Source organism: Hylaeus anthracinus, unplaced genomic scaffold (assembly GCF_026225885.1).
Source record: "Hylaeus anthracinus isolate JK02 unplaced genomic scaffold, UHH_iyHylAnth1.0_haploid 11985, whole genome shotgun sequence".
NCBI lineage: Eukaryota > Metazoa > Arthropoda > Insecta > Hymenoptera > Colletidae > Hylaeus > Hylaeus anthracinus.
In genome coordinates this window covers 9,515,718-9,528,082 of record NW_026534333.1, presented here as the reverse complement: position 1 = coordinate 9,528,082, position 12,365 = coordinate 9,515,718, and the positions used below count along the sequence as shown (strand labels likewise).

At 37.1% G+C, this 12,365-nt stretch overlaps 2 protein-coding genes and 1 long non-coding RNA gene across 7 annotated transcripts in view; 1 reads left to right on the top strand and 2 right to left on the bottom strand.

Annotated features, from left to right (window-relative positions):
- The first annotated feature begins 3,785 nt into the window (after nt 1-3,785).
- Nucleotides 3,786-8,035, top strand: LOC128887163 (mediator of RNA polymerase II transcription subunit 24). Of its 3 annotated transcripts, XM_054142750.1 has the most exons (12): nt 3,787-3,956; nt 4,124-4,275; nt 4,363-4,488; nt 4,552-4,888; nt 4,985-5,407; nt 5,500-5,683; nt 5,757-6,129; nt 6,199-6,647; nt 6,709-6,801; nt 6,874-7,164; nt 7,246-7,693; nt 7,768-8,035. In XM_054142750.1, the coding sequence occupies exons 2-12, from the start codon at nt 4,147-4,149 to the stop codon at nt 7,912-7,914; spliced, it is 3,000 nt and encodes a 999-aa protein (XP_053998725.1). In that variant the 5' UTR covers nt 3,787-3,956; nt 4,124-4,146; the 3' UTR covers nt 7,915-8,035. The 3 variants fall into 3 exon arrangements, with proteins under 3 accessions (XP_053998726.1, XP_053998725.1, XP_053998724.1); XM_054142751.1 differs by lacking the exon at nt 7,768-8,035 and having other exon boundaries at nt 3,786-3,956; nt 5,757-6,647; nt 7,246-7,509; nt 7,575-7,693; XM_054142749.1 differs by having other exon boundaries at nt 5,757-6,647.
- On the bottom strand, nt 3,967-6,179 carry LOC128887165 (uncharacterized). Its single transcript, XR_008459976.1, has 3 exons — nt 6,038-6,179; nt 5,721-5,926; nt 3,967-4,810 (listed from the first exon to the last, which is right to left on the bottom strand). It is a non-coding gene; the product is annotated as an uncharacterized LOC128887165 (long non-coding RNA).
- Nucleotides 8,036-8,164: 129 nt separating the features above from the next.
- Nucleotides 8,165-12,365, bottom strand: part of LOC128887161 (transformation/transcription domain-associated protein) — a 26,425-nt gene continuing 22,224 nt past the window's right edge. For all 3 annotated transcript variants that reach the window (XM_054142744.1, XM_054142746.1, XM_054142747.1), the window contains 6 exons: nt 10,865-12,223; nt 10,535-10,709; nt 10,229-10,460; nt 9,492-10,134; nt 9,142-9,355; nt 8,165-8,971 (listed from right to left, as the gene is read on the bottom strand). In XM_054142744.1, coding sequence (XP_053998719.1) covers nt 8,628-8,971; nt 9,142-9,355; nt 9,492-10,134; nt 10,229-10,460; nt 10,535-10,709; nt 10,865-12,223 — 2,967 coding nt within the window. In that variant the 3' untranslated portion in view covers nt 8,165-8,627. The remainder of the gene's footprint in view (nt 8,972-9,141; nt 9,356-9,491; nt 10,135-10,228; nt 10,461-10,534; nt 10,710-10,864; nt 12,224-12,365) is intronic.

The window sequence follows — 12,365 nt, the reverse complement described above, 5'->3', positions numbered from 1 at the left end:
AAATAAATAAGTGGAGGTTCCGACCATAGGTGCGACGACATAGTTTAATAAACTTTTTCGATTATGTGTTTCAGATTACCAGGAGAGCCAAAATCACCCGCGCTAGTGGATAACTTTTCTTTTTTTACACACAGGCATAATATTTTGTAAATAAATGACGAAATATTTTTTACCAAATAAGAAGTTTTTCATTTACTTTCCTTAATCATACCTTTACTCTTACACTTTCTCGGTATATTATTCGTAACCATGTTTCTAAATATTTGATATAAATTAAATAAAAATTGTATTTTATAAAAGTGTGCTTTTAAGCATATTTTATAACAAATTTGACTTGCTCCATTACATTAAGCTCTTTTTTTTTAACACAAGCTTAGAGTCGAATCAACCACTAATAGTTTACTAATTTTCCTTATTTACTAATTTTTTTATGGTCTGGCGTCTCCCCTTGCTCATTTTTTAGGTACGTCACTGAGCTTGTGGGCCAGCGATTGGTCGATCAGGCTAGTGCAGCAATAGGTCGATTCCTCGAGATTCGGAGTCGACACGGGCGTGTCGCATTTTGAATGTGATGAAATAATTGCGACCTGTTGGGCGAAATATTCATTCCGTTTTGCGATTACGTCAGAGGGAGTCGAAAGTTTGCACGTTTTACTTTGACGATTGACGACTAAAAATTGATTGTTCAAATGCTTACTATGTATAAAGGGCTTTAGGAAACTTGATATGTTTGCAGCTAATGTAAAATTGATTTTTATACGATTTAGAATTGAAATAATGATTGCGTAGATGTACGGAGAATAATAAAACCGGAGTTATGTTCGTGAACCTTGATATTGCATCAGATTAATCGATTTCGGTTGATTATAACTGTACAACGTATTTTGTACGGTGAATCACAGTTTGTCGCTAAGTATATCCCTAAGAATCGCAAACAAAAGAGACTTGCTTTTTATTATATTTATGCATATAAATAAATCTGTAATGGTAAGTATTTTAGTAACTTTGTTGCTTCTCGAATTTTTGATATTTTTGGGTTTGGTTAACGGTACCGAAGCCAACAAATTTATTTTCAGAATTATTGCTCGTCTGCCTGCCTGTCTATCCATCTGAACGTTTACTTTGTCGTAGCTCGAAAGGTTCCAATAAAATTTTGAACGCACACAGGAGGCCATAAAAAAAAAAAAAAAAAAAAAAAAAAAAAAAAATGCTCCTTTGTCCTTGGGTAAATCGTCGTAAGGAATTAAATGCTTATCTTCATAGACTTAACATGCGTTATGTTTACAACAAAACATTACGTTAAACTTAAAAATAATTCTCAAAAACAAAAATGTTTTATTACTCCCCAATGTGAATTGAAATTGAAATAATATCTGAAAACGATGCAAGCTTTGACTTTCCATTTATTTTATAGACTTTAATGATTTATTGTGAAATTCAAGTACTATGCTACACGCTTTAGTAAATTTGTAATCTTGACGCTTCTTGATCGTTGAAAGCAAACGATATTCTTATATCGTGTTTACCATTGCTCGGAAGCATTGAACGTAGGGTTTACACACGATGGAATTCAAGGTGAAATCTATACCCCCGCGGACCCTATTATAACATACATTAGGTCATCGGCCTTTCTCCCTTTCTCCCTTCCTTTTGACTTCGAGAAGGGTCAGGTATACTGGGATAGATGTCCACGTCGAGCTCAGGATTTCTGTAACATATTTGTCAGGTTAAAAAATTGACATTTTCGATCATCAGCGTTATTCGTACGACATACCATAATTTATAACTTTTTAAAATCAATTTCAAGATTATATCACAGAGTAGTAACTAATATTAAGGCGAATTTAACGATATACGATATGACCTTGAGATGATTTTGGACTTGAAATGTTAAGCTCGATTGTAATATTAAATATTAATTATGAGACTTGGAGTTTTAAGATATTAGGTTTCATTCGTAGTAATTAATATGTGTACCATTAACTGTAAGTGATCTCAAAGTGTACACAAACATAATTGTATACAAACTACGAGTACGTATACAAACTGTCATTGCCATTTATTGAGATCCGACGACAGATTTGTGTTATTGCTGATGGTTATCATTTAAAAAATTTACTTTAATTCAAACAATTGCACGTTTTAAAGTTGACATTACTTGATTATAAATCTTTTAGTCCTAGGTCATTTCAAGGTCGTGGTATTCTGTGCAGATAAACTGGCCTTGATATTAGCTATTATGCAATCCAATTAAAAATACATGGTGCCATTTAAAAAATACCGATAACCTTTTAATAGCTTTGAAGATAATATCAAGTAGAAGATCTGTTTATATCACTGTATTTGCCCCTTCGAACGATATAACTTTCTTCCTTCACATTTTTCCCTTTCTCAGTTTTAACAGAAATATTCAAAGGTTACATTTGTCGCGACTCAACGCTTAAATAATTGAAGCAATCGAAAAATAAACGTTCTTTTTACTGAACGCGTCATATTTTATATTTTGTGTTATATTCTATAATGTGAAAAGTTATATCTCACGAATAAGAATGACATTGAAATATTGCAATAAAAGTTGTTAAAAAAAGAACGTATAAAAATTTGAAACAACGTTTAGAAGGAAGGAAAATAAATTTGTAAAGGGAACACCTATCATTAGAGTTTTGATGAAACCCAATTATTCCAGTATAAGATGAAAAAGGGTTACGTGAAAAGCATAAGAAGTATACACCTACATGCACATAATTATAATAAAATAATCCAATCGCTATCAGGATTCCAATAAAGACAAGGAAACTCCATCCTTGCCACGAAAAAACGTAACATCCAGTTAGTGTGCGTGCTCTTCTTGCGCACACGCCCATTTTTTGTGAAAAACACTGCTACGAATACAATACAATATGAATTTTAATTAAACAGTAAACAATTCCTAATTTTTGATTAAGTTTTAATATTAAAACGATGTAAATTCCAAGTATGTGTGAATATTTTACTTAACCTTTCGGAAATTTAAATTTTTATACAGCGTTGTAATTTATGATAACTGACGGCTGTTATGAACTTACGAAATTTTGAATTGTTTAAAAAAGGAAAACGTTCGTGATAGGATATGTACTTTCAAATATACATCTTGTATATGTGCTTTCGTTACGAGATACATGAAATTTTTGTGAAATAGACGCGATCGATACTAGACGAAAATTTTGTTAATTGACGTTTATAAAATAATGAAATATATATTTAGTATAAGTAGTTTCGAATCAATGGCGCCATCGGTGGGAAAACATGCAAGTTCGTAGCGAAAATAGGTCCCACTGTTATTGCTACTCACTAACCAAGGATCGATAATTGTTACTGCATTAAATAACTGTTCATAAAAATGATAAATGTAACATATTAACACATGCTCTTATCATTTTATTATTTTATACCTTTATTTTTTTTATGTAAAGTAAAGCTATTTTTAGGGAAAATACATTTGCGTTACGTTTACTGCAAATAGTGATGATTATACATAGATACACAGTCTGAATTTATAGACCTGGGTACATATGTAAAAGCAGGTGAATGATTAAACAATATATTGAAATAATATATTGTAGTGTTACAAAGCAAAGAATCGTATTAATTATACATTTATGAAAAATAAAGAATAATTCATTAAAACTTATCGGTGGCGTCATCTTAGAGAAATGGTGAAAACTACTTTCATTACAAACTTGGGCGGTTTTCCACCGATGGCACCACGGGTACATTAGTATAGTCAAATATAGTTCAGTATAGTTCAGTGACCAGATGCCACATGACGCTGATGAACGCTGATCATGTCGGCTGTGGAAAGGTTACAACTGAAAAACCGATTGAAAAGATGCCAGTAATTTATTAAATAATTAAATTTTATGAAATGAAGTAGGCAAAACAAGTATAAACTATTGTATCTTTTGGATACATAGAAGGTTACGTATTCCGATATTAAATGTTGTTGAATGTATACCTAGTTTAATTACTGAAAAGTAATTTGTGTATTTTGTACAGTAAATTTTATTTAATTGCATATCGAGTAATCTAGATCATAATATTTGTTCTGTATTATTTATAATTACGATAGTTTGTAATGTTACAGACATTACTTATGTAGGAAAAATTATGTGTAATCTTTTAACATCAACTATGGAGACTAAAGTAACAAGTAAAACCAGTAGTTTGAAAGCTCTTTTGTTACGAGCATGGAGAGAACGCTGGAGTGATTTACAATGGGGTATTAATATAAAAACAGTAAGTAGTACTTTTGGAGTGGATAAAGTTCCTTTTGGAAAACCTTGTATATATACTTGAAAATAATTATTTATACATTACCATTAGATTTTACCAAGAGGTGTTAGTGGAGATGTATATAATTTAGCAGACTGTATATTGCAACAGGCATTAGTAGGATTAGGTCCTAATCAGTTAGTGCTCTCTTACCTGAAACATTCTTTGAGTTCTCAGGTATGTATAATTGTTAGCTGTTTGCTGTTGATGCAGTATTTACAAGTATAAATCTAATTACAGTTGGTCTCCTATGCTGCTGTATTGCAACGGATAAGCAAATACGATGCCTTTCATAAGCCCCACTGTATCTTAAGTTTACTAGAATTCTTGGAGTCTATACAAATAGGTATAACTTGTCGTGGTAAATCAGAAGAAGATCTTTTGGCAGCTGCAGTGTTATCTATTGTACATTGGTTGTTACAATGTTATTTGCATACTTTAACAAAAATGCCTCAGAACAGTCCACTGACTCCACAACCAACCGAACTAATGGATAAACCTGCAAGTATATTAAAACAAATGCTTAGTTCGGATTTTCTTTGCGCGATGATGTACTTAGCCAAATATGATGACAAAGGTAATCACAAATGGAATCACAATGGTTGTATAAGAATATCTCTTATACAACAAAATACTCTTTTCAGTGTGTATAATATAAAAATTGTACTTTCAGATTTGTACAAAGAGGTTGTGAAAAAATGCCAAGAGATCGAAGCTTTATTGAAGACTAGTAGTTTAAAGTCTTCTGTGCCAGTTGAAGAATCTCTTAAAAAACTGTGCAATTTGGAGATCGAATGCCTAGCTCTGTCTTCTGAAATGACTCAAATGGAGTCCATAACACACTGCCTGCAGCCATTATTTGCAGTTCAAGTGCTATTAAATCCTAGCACAGAGACGACTGTATTTGTTAATCAATTATTAATGGTCCAAAGACTTAAAAATTACACAAACGCTAGATTGTATTGTGAAATAATTCGTGCGTGTTTAATGTCTCTACATAACGTTACGAGTACATTCAAAGAGTCGCAGTGGGGTGCTTTCACCTTTTTGAAGGTACCTCTTATTTTAAAGGAACTACATGTTGCACATTCGAACGGTTAGTGATAAATCCTAATAGCATTGTTTTCCGTATTAATAACATAAGTATACGATATACATATTAAGTTTCATAAATCAATGATTCAATAGGTGATAATAAATTAGAATATTCTCAAGATATTCTAGATGCGTTCGAACTTTTGCTCCAATTTACACCGCTTCTCGATATAATGGACACAGCATGTTCTTGTAACAGTGTCGAGTGTTTGTTAAATGCATTGCAAAAAGTGAATTTAGTCACGGAAAAACAGGCCATGCAATTAAGTAGTCGAAGGTAATACAATTTTTTTTCAAAATAACTTTGAACATACATATATCACTCATTTCTTGTGTCAACATTATTTCAGAGAGGGTGTTACAGCAACTTTGCAAAAATTAGAATCTTCTACGTTGACGACCTCTATTCCAAAAGTAATCGTGCGAGCCGAGCCTACATTATCTGGAATATTGAAGACGCTCAACGCCGATTACACAAAGATCCACGAGGCATTGCTGAGCATGTTGTATCAGGTATTAACTGGAAAGAGTTTTGAACTGATGTTAGCTGTGGCGACTGTGGAAGGCAAACTGAAGACTTTTGTTACCAAATTAATCAAATTCAACGAATGTAGTAAACAAATTAACGAACCTGTACCACCAAAGACTGCCGCAACCAGAGCGATGTTATTCGACGTATCATTTCTAATGCTTTGTTCTATAGTGCAAACGTACGGGTCTGATGTAAGTTTAAAACATAAGGACCCTGTATTAAACTTGTTACAATGTAACCGAGTTGATTATATTTTTCAGGCCGTTCTAGAGGAAGGAGGAGGTGATTCCTTTTTCGAGCAATGGGTACGCGAATGTATGCCGGAACGAAACCAACCAAAGTCACCTCAAAAGATGTTACAAAATATTGATCCTGCTAGGGTAGATGCGTTGCTGGCGCAAATCAATTCCCCGGACCCCGACTTTAAATCGAGTAATATAAAATGGCACATCGCGTGTCAATCGGCTATGGGTGCCGTGAAAGAGCTTCTTTGTGCTTGGGAAAGTGATGTACTCGGTGCTGGCGACGTTAAGAGAGCTTTAGACGGTTTACGCGCCACTGCCTGCTGTTTACCCGTTTGTGCAGCAGCTTGGCTTTGCGCATATATGAGTATCACTCATCAAGATGCCCTTTTGAAGCCAATGAACATGGTGCAACATTTTTTAACGCCTCTCCCTGGGGACGAAATGCAGGACAATCTTAAAGAACGGTTAGTACATAGAAAAAAAAATGTAAGTCTCTTGTATTAAAGCAGAATTTTGCTCCCTTAGGTCCAGTTTAATGTCTCAAATCATTCGTAAAATGCAGTACGATGTTCATCCACCCACGCAATCGAAAACGAAGGTACTTTCGATGTCTCATAGGTATGTCACCTGTTTCCATTTGAATTAACCTAAATTTATATCAGCGCTACGAATAGTTTTTATTTGTCTTAGCATTATATCCAGACAACCGATATTGGAACAATTGGAAACCGTATGGAAAAACGTCAATCAACGGGGGTGGATAAATATTGAAGCAACACAGTCTTTAGAATCTTTATTGAACACTGGCGGTTCGCTATGGTTTGTTTCAAACATAGTGAAAGAAGTATTAAAATATCCTTACCAGCAGGAGTTAGATCAAGCCGTAGACTTAGCGTTCGCCATTTTCCACCTTGACATTGAGAACTGTACCTTAGATCTTATTAACCATATCATTCCACAATATTTATACAATTCGTTACAGTAAGTTCTACTCAATTTTAATAAGCAATTGTTTATGCTTTCATTTTTAAAGCTTAATATATTTTGTTGTATTTCTCATAGGAGCGAAGAACTCGTTGAGCCACAGTCCTCGATTTTAGCAAAACTATGCGTGTATTGTATATATTCTACGTTAGAATATAACAATTCGAATCCATGTCGCGGAAATAGTAGAAAACGCGTGCGACGAGATTTAGATGCCGACGAACTTGACGCTCTTGGAGTGCCAGCGAATAAGATTCTCAGATTAAACGAATCAGGAGATTCCAATCCTATTTTTGGTTCGCAAAGTCCCCAAGCTCAGGGGCCGACTAACGGACAAACATTGTTTGTATTGAGGGATCCCCTGTTATCGGCGTTAAATGGATTGTTCACGATATTTACGTTTTTAGCTGGTAGAGACGGTGAAGTGTCCCAACAAACTCATTTTATACTTCAATTTTTACGTCTGATGGTACAATGCGGAAAAGATAGAACTCGCATCGTATTGCAAGGGATGCCTCAGACATTGGTAGGTTATAATTTTAGTTACTATGTTCGCAATGATTAAAAGATCAAATTTTCACTGTTGTGGTTGAATTTTAGGTCCCTTGTCTTTTAAAAGCACTGCCCGAATTATTTACGACTGACATTTTGTTAAGATTTTACGATATTCAGACAGCAGTTGGACGAAAAGCAACAGCGCGAGATTTGTGCATGCTGCGAAATATCACTCTAAAACCTACGAAGTAGCGCTGATAATATTTTTAAATCAGATTACTCTTTCGAACGATGATTCATTGAAAGGAACAAGTATAAATAATAGTGAGACATCGATTATATAATTATTTTAAAATATACGAATTTAATACGATTTAATTTTGTCGTTTTAAATGCCTTTCCTTTATTTCTCTCAATGACTAAAAACTTATAGTAGGATCGGAAAATGAGTAATTAGTTTGGACATTTTATTCTTTGTTTTTTTCTTTTTCTTTAAATTTATAAACAGATCTATAAATAACTCTTACATTTAAAATTATGTACAATAAATGATACATGGAGTATTCTCGAAAATGAGAATTTTTACATTATATAAACAAGTTGTACGCGGATAAATGATTGAAGTAAGTCGATTCTAGAAACGTAAAATCAAATGATTCTGTCCGCCACAACTAAAAACGTGTCTTGTAAGTAATTTCTTACATCTCTACGTAGTATTTACATGAAAAATAGTATTTCTTGCGACTGAAATGACAGAAAAGCAATAGTATTTTAAAAGAAACCGTATAAATCAAAAGATCCAAAGGACAGAGAGTATTCATGGACATCGATGTTTCTCGCATAAAATCCAAATTAATACAAATAATACAGATTTTGCACAGAAACTGAGAGAAACATCTATGTCCACCAGTGTTCTCTGTATTTGTTTATATTGGAAGCACGATTAAGCCCGTCAAAGTATGTGTTTACAACCACGGATGCCAAGACGGATCCATTCTGCACAGGTTGTCGTGACTATTGGCTGCAGCAACCAATGTGCTGACCTTGCTGTCAGTTCCATCAAAGTTGGCCAAAGAGTTGAGCCTCCCAACGATTGCTGAAACTGCACGGCTGACCATCGCTATTAAAAGTTCGCCTTTCATGTCGGTCGGAACTTGAGATGCATTCTCTGCGTCCTCTTGTTTCTTGTTATGATCTGCGATTACTTCGTCACGCAAAATGGCACGTAGTATCGTGTGCACTTTGAATGATGGTTGCACTAAGCAACGCGCGGTAGCAATGGCGCTAGCAGTTAACGGCCCGGAAACACCTGTATGAGATCATTTAATTTAATACATTATTGCGTTAATAATCGCAATGACAGGCCATTCTGTGACTTTTTTCTAGACACAATGTTCGTGTCACGATATCAAATTCGATTCCTTTTTTCTACCGTTTAAACTCTATCTACACTCTTATCGTTGAATAAATTCTACAAACCTGTACTTGTGAGGAACTCGAGGATATTTGGTGTCAAGCGGAATGGAACAGGCCTGTTGGCATCCAGTTCACCCGACGTGTCATCAACGTCGAACTTGAAGTAAGCGATGTTGATGAGCCCCGAGTCCTGATGCACGTACATCATGTCTGGGTTTAATCTCGTCAGGTGAAGCACGTATTCCGCGAAACAAGCCAAGGACAATTGTAAAGTAAACTGTAACACAGAAACGCGTTTAAATATTTAGGAATTGAATAACGAAGCATACTTTAAAGGGAAACACCATGGTAAAAGCTTTAAAAGTGACTTTTTTTTGGATTGTTACCGTGGTATTCCTTCTTTAATGCATTACCATTTTTCTGAATGTCCAATAATCCGTTGCACCCGGAAAAGTTTTTACCGCCCAGTCTTTGAGCATAGTCCTGGCCACCATCGTTGTTTGCACTTCTTTTAGGATGTCCCTTAAAACTTGATGACTCGCTTGCGCCCCCCTAGCTTGCACCGTAGCTAATCTATCGTAATACCTAGCTATGGGCGCGTCGTGTTCTATTCCTAATTTCGCACAGCCTTGTTTGTAAATGTCTAATAAAGAAACCGATGCTGGGTTGTCTTCGACGAGCCGCATTTGCGGCGAAACCGCGACAACGCGAGGCACGGTGAAGTGTAAGAACCTCCTAGAAGTTTCTTTCTGCTTAGCCAGGTAGTGGTTCAACATTCGCAACAATTGGAGAACACGTTCTTCGCGTCTTGCGTCCCCAAGTCCTGCGTCGTTGACCACCAAGTAGGGATACAAACGACCGTTGTGTCCACGAATACGCAACCTCCTGGCTGCAGTGTTGTGCCGTTGGACAACTTCAACCCTTGGCATGAACCTGGCTATCCTTACGTAGTAGTGAGAGTGCTTGGGCAATAAAAATTCACCAGGAAGCTCGACCTCGGCGGTTTTCAGACTGAAGTTGCTGAGAAATCGGCACTTTTCTTCGATTAGAAATGATCTGTTGAGCATATTTTGTTGATCAATCACTGTTTACAAGTAAAATGGAGATTCATGGTTCATACTAACCGAGACTTTCGTTAAACAATACTTACTTAGGTAATTGTTTCGTCTTTCCCTCGAGAATTTTAATCCACTTCTTAAGCTTGCTGATTAGATTGTGAAGTAACCTCGCCCCAGGAACGGTAAAATCGAAGTCGCTAGTGAATTGACCTTTCATCTTCTGGAAAACGGGATCCTGGACGGTAGCTTGTGCCCTGCGCGCCAAGGATTCTGAAGCCGCTGAGCCAAATGTGTTGTTCACGTTTTGAGATGAGGATATGTTTTCTACGATTTATAGAAATCGTTCTAGACAATTTATTTCGTTCGGAAAATTAGAGAAATCCGGACGTCCGTCTTACCAATTCCTATCCCGAAAGTCGAGACCAGCTTCTTTACGAAGTTCAACGTGTGAGGAGTTATGGTAGCCTCGCTCACAGCACCGCGGTTCTCGAATGCAATCGCGTAGCATTTGGCTAAACCTTGCCGGAGCTGCCTTAGAACTTCCTCGTACCATGTTTCACGGAACCATACCATCTGGAACACATCAGTTAAATCCACTTTAGTGTTAGGAACAATTTCATTCGGATAACGAATAGTGAATGAAAGTTTACTCGGACAAAAATGATTGAATTATGGGGCTATAATATGCAACTTTCGATCATTTCTAATAAAGTGTGATTTAGTCTAACCTGATCCACGATACCCTCCAAACTAGACAAAATTGTAGGATGAATGTCCCTTTGCATGTGCATGATCTTCGAGCACCTCCACATTGGCGGAGTGGCTCGAATTGGCCCGGTTTCAGGGACTCCTTGTTGCTGTATATTTCCAGCGGTTCCACGTCCTTCGACACCTTCTTGGTTCTTCCCAGCGGCCAATTCTGCACTCTTGTACCTTTCGCGTTGTTCAATCTTCAATGTGAGGTATAGAGTTCTAATAGAGAAGTAAACAGCTTGCGGAAACACTCTTCCAACTTGGCTTAGCAAATTCAAGATAACGTTGCCCTCGTGCCGAACCAAGCACATCAATAGCTGAGGTATCCAGGGTAGCCATTGAATCGGAGGAACTCCTACCGCGTATTTGTCTACAGCCTCCATGAGAGAGGACTTGTCGTCGTCGTACGTGAGCAGCCACAACACCTTTGCTAAGTACTTTCTCGACTTGGACTCGTTTTGGTGTCTACAGGCGTGAAGGAAGCAGGTGATTGCCGAAATTCCAATGGATATCTGACGGCCGTCGCGCGTGAATATGTGCTCCAAGTAATCGCCCCACAAGGCCCAGGCTTTCACCAAAGTATCGTGCAACTGAACCGCGGCGGAGAAGGCTTTATTCGCGTCGTCAGATCGACCGATTTGCGACAACAACATCCCTTTCAATGCATAGAACTCGGCAGTCATCTCCTTTGTGAAGTATCGAAGATTCGTCGACTCGATCACTTCCAAACCTTCCTGTAATTCGTTTTTTCCGCTAACCGAAGCCATCTGGAGGTAACATTTCACTTGCTGCCTGATCTTTTGAAAGCAGTCGACAATAGGAACGCTAGGTATCGTGTAAATCCGCGACAAGGAATCTAAGCATACGCCGCAAAGATTGTGCTTTCTGGCTATTTTACCAAAGTGAATGATCGCCTGAACAGACGCGTGTACGCCGAGCATCGAGTGGTTGGTCGTCTGATCCTGTTGCGAATCGTAATGACTCGAGATAAACGTGTAATGATGCTGCCGCCAGGTAAAAATGTCTGACCAGTGACTTAGGTCGTCGGCTATCACGGGCAGCCGATTCCTCCAGGTTTTCACGATTGCTTTCATATCGTGCAACGATGTGCTTCTTCCGTGTAACAATCCCTGATGAATTTGCATCGCTTCTTGCAGCTCCATTATCTGTTGAGCAGCTTGAAGCAGCGGCAAGTGCACGTGGCTCACGATGTGCGGCAACCTACGCCATTCACGCATGCACAGACCAGACGCCAGTTCTACGTATCGTTCTACCGCGTTCAGGTGTTGATCTTCGCTGTTGCATATCGCTAGGAAACCGCGATATAAGTTTACCTGTAAAAGTAACATTTATGGGAATATATTTTCAATTAAATTAATACAAAGAAATGAAAGAAAGAATAGGTATTAGCCTTCTGCACAATTGAAATATCCTTAATTTTGACATGCTATAGTTGACCTCGTAGAGCAAAGGGTT

Bases quoted from the DNA above. Each gene is read 5' to 3' on its own strand.
- LOC128887163 (XM_054142749.1), top strand. From the start codon at position 4,147: ATGTGTAATCTTTTAACATCAACTATGGAGACTAAAGTAACAAGTAAA. The intron at 5,684-5,756 runs GTAATACAATTT...ACATTATTTCAG, and splicing joins ATGCAATTAAGTAGTCGAAG to AGAGGGTGTTACAGCAACTT. The intron at 6,648-6,708 runs GTTAGTACATAG...TTGCTCCCTTAG, and splicing joins CAGGACAATCTTAAAGAACG to GTCCAGTTTAATGTCTCAAA.